Source organism: Rhipicephalus microplus, chromosome X, assembly GCF_043290135.1.
Source record: "Rhipicephalus microplus isolate Deutch F79 chromosome X, USDA_Rmic, whole genome shotgun sequence".
Taxonomy (NCBI): domain Eukaryota; kingdom Metazoa; phylum Arthropoda; class Arachnida; order Ixodida; family Ixodidae; genus Rhipicephalus; species Rhipicephalus microplus.
Window position 1 is genome coordinate 141,476,829 of NC_134710.1, and position 13,382 is coordinate 141,490,210.

The 13,382-nt window shown below is 45.6% G+C and overlaps 1 protein-coding gene across 4 annotated transcripts in view; it reads right to left on the reverse strand.

Annotated features, from left to right (window-relative positions):
- The window catches only part of LOC119176574 (ribonuclease P protein subunit p40), a 73,813-nt gene that overhangs the window by 31,330 nt on the left and 29,101 nt on the right, over positions 1-13,382 (reverse strand). The window contains exon 7 of one of the 4 annotated variants that reach the window (XM_037427933.2): positions 4,130-4,541. The exons of the other annotated variants lie outside the window; for them this stretch is intronic. Within the exon in view, the coding sequence (XP_037283830.2) occupies positions 4,526-4,541 (16 nt within the window). The 3' untranslated portion in view covers positions 4,130-4,525. Of the gene's footprint in view, positions 1-4,129; positions 4,542-13,382 lie in introns of those variants that run through there. 4 annotated transcript variants of the gene reach the window in all.

Below are 13,382 nucleotides of genomic sequence, written 5' to 3' on the forward strand. Positions count from 1 at the left end.
ATTTGAAAGTAGACTAGGAATTCAAGTAAGCAGCCTTGAACGCATTCACCGCCTAGGCAAAAGGATAGCAAATAAATTGCGATCAGTGATAATGCGCTTTTTCGATTTCAATGAAAGAACGCAGCTGCTAAAAAATGCGAGGAAACTAAAGAACTCCAAGTACTCGTTGTCCGAGGACTATTCACACAGAATTCAGAAAATAAGAAAGCAGCTGTGGTTAAAGATAGTCGCACGCCTGAGGATAAAGTGTATCTGAAGTATGATAAGCTAGTTATCAATCAAGAGACCTACATATGAGATGAAGACATGAACGAAAGACGCAAGCTTGGTGACCCCGGAATGGGTACAGACGGTGGCGTTACACAAGATAATGAAAATCCGGATGTGTCATGCAATGATCGATTGGTCACCCGAACGACGGCAAAAGGGAGGCGAATGAATACAAAGAGACTGCACACGTGACAAACGAGGCTACAAACGGCGCAACAAAAGAACGCAAATAGCACATCCAAATGACAGGGAAACGACACGTGTCATTTACGGCTACTCTCGTTAAATGTGCAAAGTGTTATGAATAAAACAGCTGAACTTGAAGCACTGCTTTATGAACTCGGCCCACTCGTTACGTTGCTGGCGGAGACCTGGTTGCATGCTGTAGTGATTGATGACGAAATCGTTCTAACATCGTACAAAATACTCAGGTGTGACAGGCAAACCCGAGGGGGTGGAGTAGCAATTGTCATTAAGGAGAGCATAAATGTGACCACTTTGCTGGCTATTCCATAACATGAAAGCATCTTTTGTAAAATAAATTTCTACGGTAATTCTATTGTTATCGGTGTTGTATACCGTTCACCTACAGCACATATTTGGTTTCTAGAACGACTCCATGATTATGTACAGCGTTTGCGAGGCGAGAACAAAAAATTTATATTAGCTGGGGATTTTAATTTACACCAAATGGATTGGTCAAACATGAGCCCGGCGGGCACAAACGTTAGGCACTCCGAGATACTCATTAACCTTGCTTTTTCGTGTGTTCTCGCTCAGATTGTTTCTGCCCCTACCAGAATCACTGCTACCACTACACATATTCTTGATTTACTGTTTACAAGTTCCACTATCTAATGCGACTCTGTCACTGTCATGAACGGACTCTCTGACCATAAGTTGGTATTTGGTACCTTCTTCTTTCAGAAGCGTTACAGCAGAAGTAAGGGAGTGATTACTGTGAAAGACTTCAACACGGCAGATGATGAGAGTATTCTAGACTATTTAGAAATGAGTTTGGTTGATTTTAATGTTGATGAAAGTGTGAATGTGTTGTGGTGCGAATTCAAACAAATTTGTCTGCATGCTATTGCCATGTTTGTTCCTGACAAGATTAACAATAAGAAGCAGAACCCCTGGGTTAGGAGGCAGATAATCCACATGAAAAGAAAGCTTAAAAGAATGAGACGCGCAGTCCGGCCATAGGGCTCTACTGTCAACACACTAAGCGCAGCGTTGAAAACTGAGGTTTAAAAAGCTAAGGACACTTTTTTTGCCTCCACTCTAGGCAATTTCCTCAAGGAGGCACCGGGAAAATTTTGGAGGTATTTGGGCGAAAGCAAAACCAGTGGTATCTCTTTAATGGTCAACGGTACTCCAGTCTCGGAGGCTAAAATGGTAGCTGATGAGTTTAACCGATATTTCTACTCTGTGTATACCTCGAAAGATAATAATGCTGTTACTGAGCCTGAAGGCTTCATTTCTTCTATGCAGGATCGCGTTGTCCACCGGGGAAGTATTTTTAACTTGCTTCTTGAGCTCGATGCTAAAAAAGCTGGTGGTCCCGATAACATCCCTACAGTCTTCTTGCGGCGATATGCAGAGTGAATCTCGCATCACTTGTTGACCATTTATAACGCGTCCCTAGCACAGTGCTCGCTCCCGTTAGATTGGAAGGGTGCCCGCATCATTCCCATACACAAGTCATCTGATCGCTTGCGTGTGTCTAATTACCGCCCAATATCTTTGACCACAACAAGCTGCAAAATGCTCGAACACATAATCTGCCGACATTTGACCACATTTTTAGAAGAAAATTGTTCGCTATTAGACGCCCAGCATGGGTTTCGGCGTGGTTCGTCAACAGTGACACAGTTGATTAGTGTATGCCATGACTTTTCACTCGCGATAAACAACAAAGATCAGATAGATGCCGTATTTTTGGACTACGCAAAGGCGTTCGATAAAGTGCCCCATAATAACTTATTACATAAACTATATGCATTTGGAATAAGTAGTAAACTGATTTTATTCGGGCTTATTTGCAAGATAGGTATCAGTACGTCCAGGTTGATAAGTACTGCTCGGGGACCCTATAGGTAACATCAAGGGTACCACAAGAGTCAGTTCTGGGCCCGATTTTATTCCTCATTTACATAAATGATATTGTAAGGATAATACCAAGTGATGTAAAGATAAAGCTTTTTGCAGACGACTGTTACAGACGGTTAAATCTCCAGCTGACCAAATCTCACTCAACAAAGCTCTCACTGAAATTTCAGGCTGGTGTGAAAAATGAAATTCGTTCCTAAATGCTGACAAATGCTTAGTTCTCCGTATATGCAGGAACAAAACCGTTCTAAACCATTCTTATTGTATAGATAGTATTACACTTAAGGCAACACCGGCTGTTAAATATCTTGGGGTTACTATCACGGAAAATCTGTCTTGGAATCTTCATATCAACACAATCTGTACCAAGGCTTTTAAATCCCTCTGGTTTATTCAGCGCAAGCTTTCCAAAGCTCCTATGAGCGTTAAACTAGCAGTATATAAAGCGCTAGTTCGGCCATGTCTGGAGTATGCCTAATGTATATGGGACCCTTACAGATAGAAAACTGTTGATAAACTAGAGAGAGCTCAAAGGTCTGTGGTCAGATTCATCTGCAACAAATACAAACGTACCGATAGTGTGACAGAAATGCTGAATTATATTGGCCTTGATACGATTAAAACGAGACATGCCAAAAATAGATTAAAATACTTGTATTTATTATATAACAATGTAATACAAATTAACAATCAGGAATACATTACACACTGCGCACAAGTGCACGTTTTGATAATGGCAAAATGATACAGGAATACAGCTCTTGGAACGATGCATTCAAATATTCCTTTTTCCCGAGAACCATAAGCACCTGGAACAAACTACTGAAAAAAGTTGTAGATAGCCCCAGTGTAGAAGTGTTTATTACACACTTGAGAAAAAAGCTTGGGTAAAGTTGTCCTCGCATCGCTTTGTTCTTTGAATAGCAGTTTCATGCGGTGATTAATGTTTCGGTTGCTAATCATTCATTGATGTGTTCTGTTGATGTACTTTTTCTTTTTTGTCCACTCATGCTTGGAGTCAACATGCATCGCTGTATTCTTTGAATTGCAGTGTTTCATGCGTTGATTTCAAGCTTTGGTTGATAATTATTTGTTGATGTGTTCTTTTGATGAACTTTTTTTTTCTTTGTCTACTCCTGCTTGGAATCAAGCGACTCTGCAGTATTCCTAAATAAATAAATAAAACAAAAGATAATTTGTTTCTATCAGGGGAATCCAGCAGGAGGGTTAAACTTTTTAGAACAAAACAACGAAGTTGGCCATTTTTCTGGCCCGTGGGGGGGGGGGGGGGGGGGGGGAGGGGCTGAAATCGAAGGGCCCGGTTTATTTGAACCTTTTGAACCCTGGATAATCTGGCCCTGCCCCATTTGCCACCATAACATTTCGACAATGCGGAACATGCCCCGTCTTGGTTGCTTGTATATTCAGGGGTGAGATGGCTGAAACTAAACTGGAAGCAGTTTTTGGAGCAGCCAAATTTCTATTTTGGAGCTGGAAAACCTTGCTTTGGAGCAGCTAGCGGCATTTAATATATTGACCTAAGAGCTTGAAAATACAAATTTTTAGCAACGTGAGGGCACCAGTGCATATTTTAATTAGCTTATAATACACATGAAACGGGGTGTTGAACAAGCAGAAGTTGGCTCGGCGAACGAGAGATTTATTTAGCACAAGGGATAATTGAATGCCAGCCTGCGATCACAGCACGTCTTCTTCTTTTTCTACTCGAGCTCCATGTCCACTGCTCCCGTTACAATCACCCCCGGGCGACGAGGGAACCATCCTGGCGACCTAAGGACAGGTGTGCACAGAAGGGTCATGGTACAGCTTGAGCAGAGAGACGTGTACGATTTCTTGTCCCCCACGGCGCTTGTCCGGAGATGTGTCCAGCGGCTCGACAAGTTAGTTGACAGGGAATTTTTGTCGATAACTCAATAGGGACCATGGTACCTGGACGAAAGCTTGTGGGAGAGTCCCGGAGGAGTAGAAGGAATCCATAGCCACACCAACGAGTTATGAGCAAAGCTCACAGACGTGGTTAACGTGTCGTGGCGATGTTTTTGGCACGTCTGGTCGTGTGACGTGAACGCACGAGCAAGCTTCCAACATTCTTCAGCGTGTGCTGCTGCTCGTGAAACGGTTGTCAACTCTGAAGGGTCCTGTCGATAAGGAAGAATGATATCCATTGTTGATTATGGTTCGCGTCCATAAAGAAGGAAGAAAGGCGAAAATACAGTGGTACTTTGAGTTGCAGTGTTGTAGGCAGATGCCACAAAAGGCAGCCATTTGACTGCTCGGATGAAGCGTTAATAGCCAGCATATATATAAGCTTGCGGGTGATAGCTTGTGGTAGTGCAATGTATGATTCAACACTCGCTCAACAACGCTTTGATGGCATCGGAGAGAAAAACGCGGCAGCAGTCGCTTAAAGGGGTACTGACACAAAATTTCGGGACCGAGATAGCCTGCAGGGTCGATTCTTGTGAACATTCGCATCTTCGAGATATTAACAGCGAATATAGCTTGGAAGGTACTTTAAATTAATTTTGAAGTTTGCGTGAGCGACCGACTCCATAGCGCTATAGACACTCTCGGAGGTGACCCCGAGGTGAACCCCTACTTCCCTCGCGTCACCACGCTGCGGTCAACAAAACAAGTTATGATGACGTCATAGCCGCCATTTTTCTTTCGCCGCATTAGTTCCCGAAGTTTATATTTCTCGGCGGCTGGTTGCGATTGCGTGGCAGTGGCGCATGCTTAAAGAGTTTTGTGTTTGGAGACATTCCAGTCCTGTTTCCTATTGAAAAGTAATTCTTGATGTGGACCGTGCGAAAGTGCGTCAAAGTTCTTTGTGCTGACACGGTCAAGAGCTGCACACACTAGGTGGCGACTGTTGCACCCAGTTTCTTAGAACTCTCTCAAACCGAAACTGATTGATAATGATGGGCCTGTAATTAATTATCTGTTGCGTGCTTCAGCAAACGATGTGTCGTGTCATGACTAACAGGCTCCCAGCAACGCATTGCAGCAGAAAAACGCGAGGCCAAAGTTTTTGTATCAGTACCTCTTTAATAACTCCCGAGGCGCTCCATGCCTTAAAACTAGGTTTTGCAGTATAAAACATGCAACGTCTTTTGTGGTAGCAGAAGGTAAGGCAGCTGTTTCAGCATACCACGTTAGGTGGTCGATAGCAACAATGGCCCAGCGGTTGCTACTCGACGTATAGGGAAGTGAACTATAAAGGTTGATTTTGACACGATCGATAGCTCGTGTTGGACATGGCAATGGCTGCGAGGGACCTGTGGCATGTTGAGTGGGCATCTTGCGTCGCTGGCACGTAAGGCAAGACCTTGCGTAACGGAGAACGAAACAGTACATACCGCGCCAGTAGTACCGCAGTTACGAGCGAGTGTATGTTTTTGACACACCGGCGTGGCCACATGGCAGATTATTATGGAACATGACGCAGATGTCAAGCTGAGATGTCATAGAATGACGAGCAACCACTTACGGCCGATCGAGCTGTAGTTTCGGCGGTAAAGCACGCTATCCCGAATAGCAAAGTGTTGTGCGAAGGGTCCTGGAAACTGGAGCGGACGTCCAGTTTGTGAGAAAGCCCAAAAGGGAAGAAATCTAAGAGTCTTTGCGTTGCTCGGAAGGCATGTTCAAAATCCTGATGGCCAAGGCAGCACTGGTAGAAATAGGCGAGCAGACAGGCTCTGAAGCCAACGGCGAGCGTGACAGGGCATCAGAATACTTCCGGCTAGAACGGTAGATAACACGGATATTGAATTCCTGTAACCGCAATGCCGAACGAGTGAGCCGACCATTAGGATCTTTTAGTGAAGATAACCAGCGAAGCGCATGGTGGTCTGTCACAATATCAAATGGACGTCCGTATAAATAAGGCCGAAATTTTCTGATTGCCCAAATAATGGCAAGATACTCCTTTTCAGTGACACTGTAATTCTTCTCAACTTTAGTGAGGGTGCGGCTGGCATAGGCAACGACGTACTCATCAAAGCCATCCTGACGTTGGGCAAGTATGGTCCCTAGCCCGACACTACTAGCGTCCATATGAAGCTCCGTTGGAGCAGACGGATCGAAATGTCGGAGTATGGGAGGCGTAGTGAGGAGCCGTCAGAGTTCTTTATATGCATCATCACACGCCTGCGACCACGCTGACAAATCAGAACTTCCGGCAAGAAGATTGGTCAAGGGGGCGCTAATGGAGGCGAAATTGTGGATGTAGTGCCAGAAGTACAAACATAGGCCTATGAAGCTTCAGAGCTCTTTGATAGTGGTTGGTTTTGGGAACGCCGCGACTGCATTAAGTTTTGTAGGGTCCAGAAGAATGCCGTCCTTAGAAACCACATGGCCGAGGATTACAACCTTGCGAGCGCCGAAGTGGCATTTCTTCAAGTTAAGTTGAAATCCCGCCGTGGAAAGGCACGTAAGAACTTGCTCGAGGCGGCTGAGGCGGGTCGCAAAGTCGCTTGAAAATACCACAATATCGTCCAAATAAGAGAGGCACATTTTCCATTTCAAACCTCGCAGGATGGTATATCGTCCTTTCGAAAGTGGCAGGCACATTGCAGAGGCCAAAGGGCATAACAATGAATTCATATAGTCCACAAAGGCTGTCTTCGAGCGGCCACCCTCTGCCATTAGCCTGCTCCTTGTAGGCAGTCCAAAGCATCATCGATGCGAGGCAGAGGGTATACAACTTTGCGCGTTATCTTGTTGAGTCGGCGGTGGTCAACGCAGAAATGGATGGATCCGTCTTTTTTCTTGACAAGAACAACCAGTGAAGCCCAGAGACTGATGGAGGGCTCGATGATGCCACGTATCAACTTGTCGTCCACTTGTTCGTCGATGGCACGGCGCTCAGCAGATGACAGCAGTCGATGACAGACGGTACGAACGCTGTCTTAGCGGGGCTTGTTGACCGGTGTCAATACGGTGAACGACCGCAGATTCGGCCTAAGCCTGACTGGTCACGATCAAATAAAGAGTGAAAACGGAGTAGAAGATTTATAATCTCTTGGCACTGAGTTGGTGCGAGCTCAGAGTCGATGGCATCCGAGAAGACGTCTAGAACATCATTAGGCGTGTTGGTAGGAGTGACAGCACAAATTGGGAGCGAAACCGTAAAACCGGGTATAGTAGCTGGAAGAATGCACTCGTAAGGTTCGTAGCTTCCCAGGCATTCTCCGCGTAATAGGGATGACGAGCTGTCCAAAAGATTGCACACATAGATGGCAGCGTGGCTGTTGCGAAAAATGACGACGGCAAACGGAAAGCATGAAATTTCGATGACGCGCAGATGTGACCAATGGCGTAAACAACACAGGCAATTTCGGAGGAGAGGCATACGACACCGGGACAACAACAGCTGAGAAAGGTGCAATGTCAACGTCAGAAGCAGCAAACAATCTACACAAAGCACCATCGTCGGGGTCCTAGGACGGCACAGATAACGCGAGTTTGAAACAAGCACAGTCGACCAAAGCGGAATTTGACGAAAAAAAGTCCCACCCAAAGATAACGTCATGCGAAGAACGGAATAAAACAACAAACGCGACAACATACATCGCACCTTGAATGACGACTTGTGCAGTGCACAAAGCTGAAGGCTGAACATGGTGGGACGTAGCTGTCTGCAAAGATAGGTCGGTAAGTTGAGTGGTCACTTTCTTCAAGTTTCGGCACAGTTTCTCGCTAATTACAGATACGACAGCTTCAGTGTCAAGTCCGTGCACCTTAATGCCATCAATATAGAGTTCGATTTCGTTCAGGGGACAGCAGTTAGGTCTTGAAATTTTCTCTGCCAACACAGTTCTTGCCTCTGGAACTGCGCCTGTCAGTTTTCCCCTCGCGATGGACTGTTGCGACGTAACATCGAAGAAATAGATCGATGACGAGCAGAAGGCGAACGGCTTGAACCAGATGGTCGGTGACTGGGACGTACGTCTAGAGGTGGATCGGCAGGAACGAGATGTCGCGGCTGAGTGGGCATGTAATGTGAGGCCCCTGCAATGTCATGAGAAAGAAAGCTGCGACGGCGGCAGTGACGAGCTATGTGGCATGGAATGCCACATGAACATATTGGCCGATTATCTGGAGTGCGCCAATGGCTGACGGTAGGGGCACTGTTCGCTGAATAAAGTACTGTAAATAGTTGTGCAGGCGACGGCATCATATAAATATTCAGAGCTGTTTCCTATACAGCCGGAGACAGGACAGTCAAGGGGTGGGCAGGTGGCGTTGACGAATGAACGTGGCAAGTTGCTCCGTTGATAGCCGGAGACGATGGCACACGTGACTGAGCAACAACGGCTGCATACATTAGTGGTGCGGTAACAGATGGTGGAGCCTGAGCTGGCCACAATGCTTCGGCAACTTGCGATTCGATGACCTGGCGAAGCGAAGGCGACAAGGGTGCCATCAGCTCGGTAGTTCTTGTGATTATAGGTAGCTGCCAGGCGACCTGCTCGCGTATGAATTGCTTTATGAGTGGCATCAATACAGAGTGGCCAGCGGTATCATAGTGATAGTTGAGGGATGAGAGGTCTGCGGTGCCTTGAGCAGCGCAACGTGTGGAAGCGCACTGCCTACGCAGCTCATCATAGCTTTGGCACAGCTGAATCACCTCAGCGACCATCGGGGGACTCTTCGCAGCAAGCATTTGGAATGCACCGTCGTCAATTCCTTTCATGGTGTTCTTGATCTTCGCGCCGAAGGGCCTTCTCCGGAAAGCAAAAAAACACTGCGCTCATCAAACCTCCCCAATCTAGCCACCCTATTGCAGGCAATAAAGTGTTACGACCAGTTAACAGCAGTACCGTGTTCTTGCCACGTTGCGCTCGGCGACGGTTAACGCGGCCCTGCAGCTCGCTAAGACAGACCGAACCCACGCTAGTGGCCGCACTCCTTCAGGATACGTGTACACTACACTGGCGCCAAATGTGTAGACTGTTCTCCACCTGTTAGCCCTCTCTGCCTCCCAGCACTCCCTGACATTGTTAACACATATGAAGGTGTACATAACCTTTTGTTGAATGTTAATAAAACCAAAAGCAGTAGTCTTGATGAACTTCCTAATATTTTTCTTAAACATTAATCTGAGTGGAATGCCCGCTACTTAACAATCATCTTCAAGAAGTCACTTGAGACGTCTACCATTCGTTGCATAAGAAAAACCACTAACATCATCCCAGTTTTCAAGTCCAGTAATGAGCAAATAATTTTTAATGACAGGCCAATTTCATTGTTATCTACCGCAAGTAAATAACTGGAACACACTGTACACAAACACATTTCTAAGTACAGAGGGCTCCCAATAAACGAAACTCGCTTAAATGAAAATACCTCATTAACTGAACTAAACGGGCTCACCTGGCTGTATTTCTATGTGTCGTGTAGTAAAATTCATAGGTTAATCGAAACAGAGCTTATTGGTCACCTACTGTTAAACGGCACAAACTCTAAACACAGCATAGACTTTCTCATGGCAAAGGTAGTCTCACAACCATGGCAATACTTCGAGATCGAGACAAGCCAATTCAGTAGCCATTCTCGCTTGTGGCTGTGGGAGCTAAGTCGGCGAGTCAATTGTGCATTAGGCCTATTTGTGTGGTGAAATGCGGTAGATCACGGTGTTATTTTAGCCTATTGGAAAGGAAGGGGCCGCACCATACACTCTCGCTTAAAAAAAAGCTGCAAATTCTTCAGGAGCTCGATTGAAGCGGCCTGCCTAGAGGTGTGCGCCAAGGCGGTTTCGACAGGCGGCGGCATAGGGCTCATTTTGAGGTGGCGGCGTGAAAACCGAAACCACAAGTTCAAATAGCTCTTTACTACGTCTTTTTTTTTTTTTTTGCCTAATTGACTGAAATTCAAAGCTTTTAGCACTAACTGCAAAATATGGCATATGAGATTACTAGAAGAGAATTGGCAAACGTTTCGTAAATGCTTTGTTCTTGAGCATGCATATACACTGAAAATAGGGGAAAAAAGTGGGGTGAGGGGGGGGGGGGGTACTTATCCCAAGTCGTATACAGTAGATATTATTTTTGGGGACGTTTTGACCTCCCGTTTAGCATTTGTCAAATAGCGATTACCGCGGCTGGGATCGAAAATGCATCAGAACACCATGCCACCATGGTACGTATGTTGAATGTAGGTTTATTGCTTGCATACAAGCGCTGCATTCTTTTTTTTTAGGGGTGAAACTCCTTAAGGTGTGGGTCTGTCCATTCTCTGATGGTGTATGTAGCCACCGGTGCCAAATACCCGAAAGAGTGCTCCTTAATATGTCCGCTGGATGGTGGCACTTCTATATGATGAATACATGGATGAAAATATGTGGGATGGCTGTACTTGGGAGTGTTCAGTAGATAGACGGACGGACAGATAAACAGATGGACTGACCGACGCACAAAGGGGCGGACGCACGGACGAACAGACAGAGAGAGGCGGCACGAACAGACGCACGGACGGACAGGCGGAACAACGGACGTACTGATGCATGGAGGGACGCACGGACGGACAGATGCACCGACGGTCACGTAAATGGACGGACGCATGGACGGAAGCAAGAACGAATGGGCGGACGGAAGCACGAACGGACTGACTGACGAATGCTTCGCCCCACCAATCATCATTCACTTCGTCGATATGCTGTTTATTTTGGTACTTTTTTGCATATGTCTCAAAAGATTCATGGCGGTAACCTCCTGGCATATCATTTAAAAGAATTACAAACCCAGCCTTAACGGACGTGCGCACACAAGGTACAACACACAAGCTTGGACATCAGTATTTTTAATGAAGCAGCACGGTTCGAAAAGAAAACCAAGATGGACATGTGCTACACGTGATGCAGCTAGTACAGATGAAAACACTGCGCATGAGACAGTCACATAATAATTACCAACACGCAACCATGTGCCGTAAAAGCCACAAAGATTTAACCCAGGGCACGATACATTCTAAAATACATTTCTCTAAAAAGATGATCAGCATCTTTTCGTAATAACGCTATGGGAGGTACACGATCAGGATTATGTTCCTTCTTTGAACTTTATATACTTCAGTCAGTTTCCTATTGCATATCATGGCATTTGATATATGCTTTCATCAGTTCCCTCTCGCATTTATTTCATTGCTGGGTATCGTTGAAAACTGGCGAGCAACCGCACTTCCTGCAGTCGAGCAGGCGAGTCTCCTACCGATGATGTGACCGACATTTCAGGTTCTTTGAGCGTCCCGCCTGGCCTATGGACACTCTACCACAAAACAAGGCATGGCTAAAATGCTTGTTTTTTTCTTCCTCAAACAACGAAAAAACGGTATACGACACGTATGACATCTAACAAAATAATGAGCCCTTAAATGTACGCTTTTTCCCTCACGTTTGCAAGTAATTCGGTTAATTTATTACATGGCCAGTTGTACCTGCTCCTTGATTTCCAGATTTGATGATCTCACAAAATCGCGAAAGCATTGCTTGGCCCTGAGAATTTGGCAACTTTTTTTTTTTCACGCTATGAGAAATTGTGTACTATCGCTCGCCTACTGTACCCACTTTCATGCGTACCTGAAGTTCCATCTGTTTTTTTTTAACCTCCTTTTCGTTTCAACTGAACCTTGCGGCCTTACAACGGATGACTCAAATGCTGCAGCTTTTCAACGAAGGCTGTCGAAGTGCCGCCTAATTCCCTCCGCGATTGTAGGTATGCGTGATTCCCTAAAGATGCACGTTTTTTCTACTAAGAGTTCTTCCGAACAAACAAAAAAAGTGTGGTATGTAGGGAGGGGGGCAGGGGTTATAAAACAGGAATTTACATTGCCAGTGTGAGAAGAAATTTTCCAGCTTTTCTTTCTTTTTTTTCTTAAATTTGAGTAGCTATGGAATCGCACACATGTACTTGGCCACGGAACACGTTGTTGGGTCGGTCCGGCGCCGAGTCACGGAGAAAGCCGTGACCCCTTTCCTCTTCCTCCTCTTCTTCCTAATACAAGAAACAGGTCACCGGAGAACTGTGGGCCTGCTGATGGTTGTCCAGGTGTGTGCTCCCAACACAGGAAGTGGGGCGCTATGCCGCCTGACGAGGCAAGGAGTTCGGCGAAAACTACTGCAATGGTTCCCGGCTTCCCGGCCACTCCGCCATGCTTGAGGAGAGCGGTGTCACGGCAGATGACAACCAGCCTCGATAATTGAGCGTGACGAGCGGCAGTCCTTTTTTTTGCTCCATTGCACGAGCGTGAGACTTATGCCCCAGCCCTTTTCACATCTAGAAAAGGACACGTTGGTAAAATATGGGGCAATGCCTAGTCAAAAACGTCGACCTGCAGGCGGGCGTGGGCTCAGTGGAGACATCTTCGTCTGGTTTCATGACATGTCCGTCACGTAGCAAAATGCTTGTCCTGTAATTATTCTAAATAAGCGTCAAGTTTCCTTCTACTGAAGAAAATTCAGTATCTTCAAGCTGCCTCGACCCCATCTTTGCGAATCTCCTGTGCCAGAAGGACCGGACACAACACTTCTAGAACCGCTGATATATCTCTTGAGAGTTTAATGCCGTTTCCTAATCTGTCATATAGAGGGTTGTTTTTTTTATTTGGCAGTTTTATGAATTCTTCGATTACTCGCATAACGATGATCTATGGTAAAACACTATGAACAATTCAGATGATATTTCTGAATATTTCGTACAACGTGCTGAAAGGAGGTCGATTGGTCTGTACAGTTTGTGGATGAATGGTGAAACAGATCACGTCGTGTGTTGATGAAGTTGATTCTTACATGCGCATGATGGGAAGTTATCAGGAGAAGAGGAAGTGTGTGACAACAGTTGTTATGTCACTCGCATGACAGTAAAAGTGATGACTTTTAGCAAACTATACTTTATAAGAAACCATCCAAAAGCACGAAAACAGCGAAGGAACCAGACAGGACAAGTGCTGGACTAATAACTAAATATTTAATAAAGGAAGCC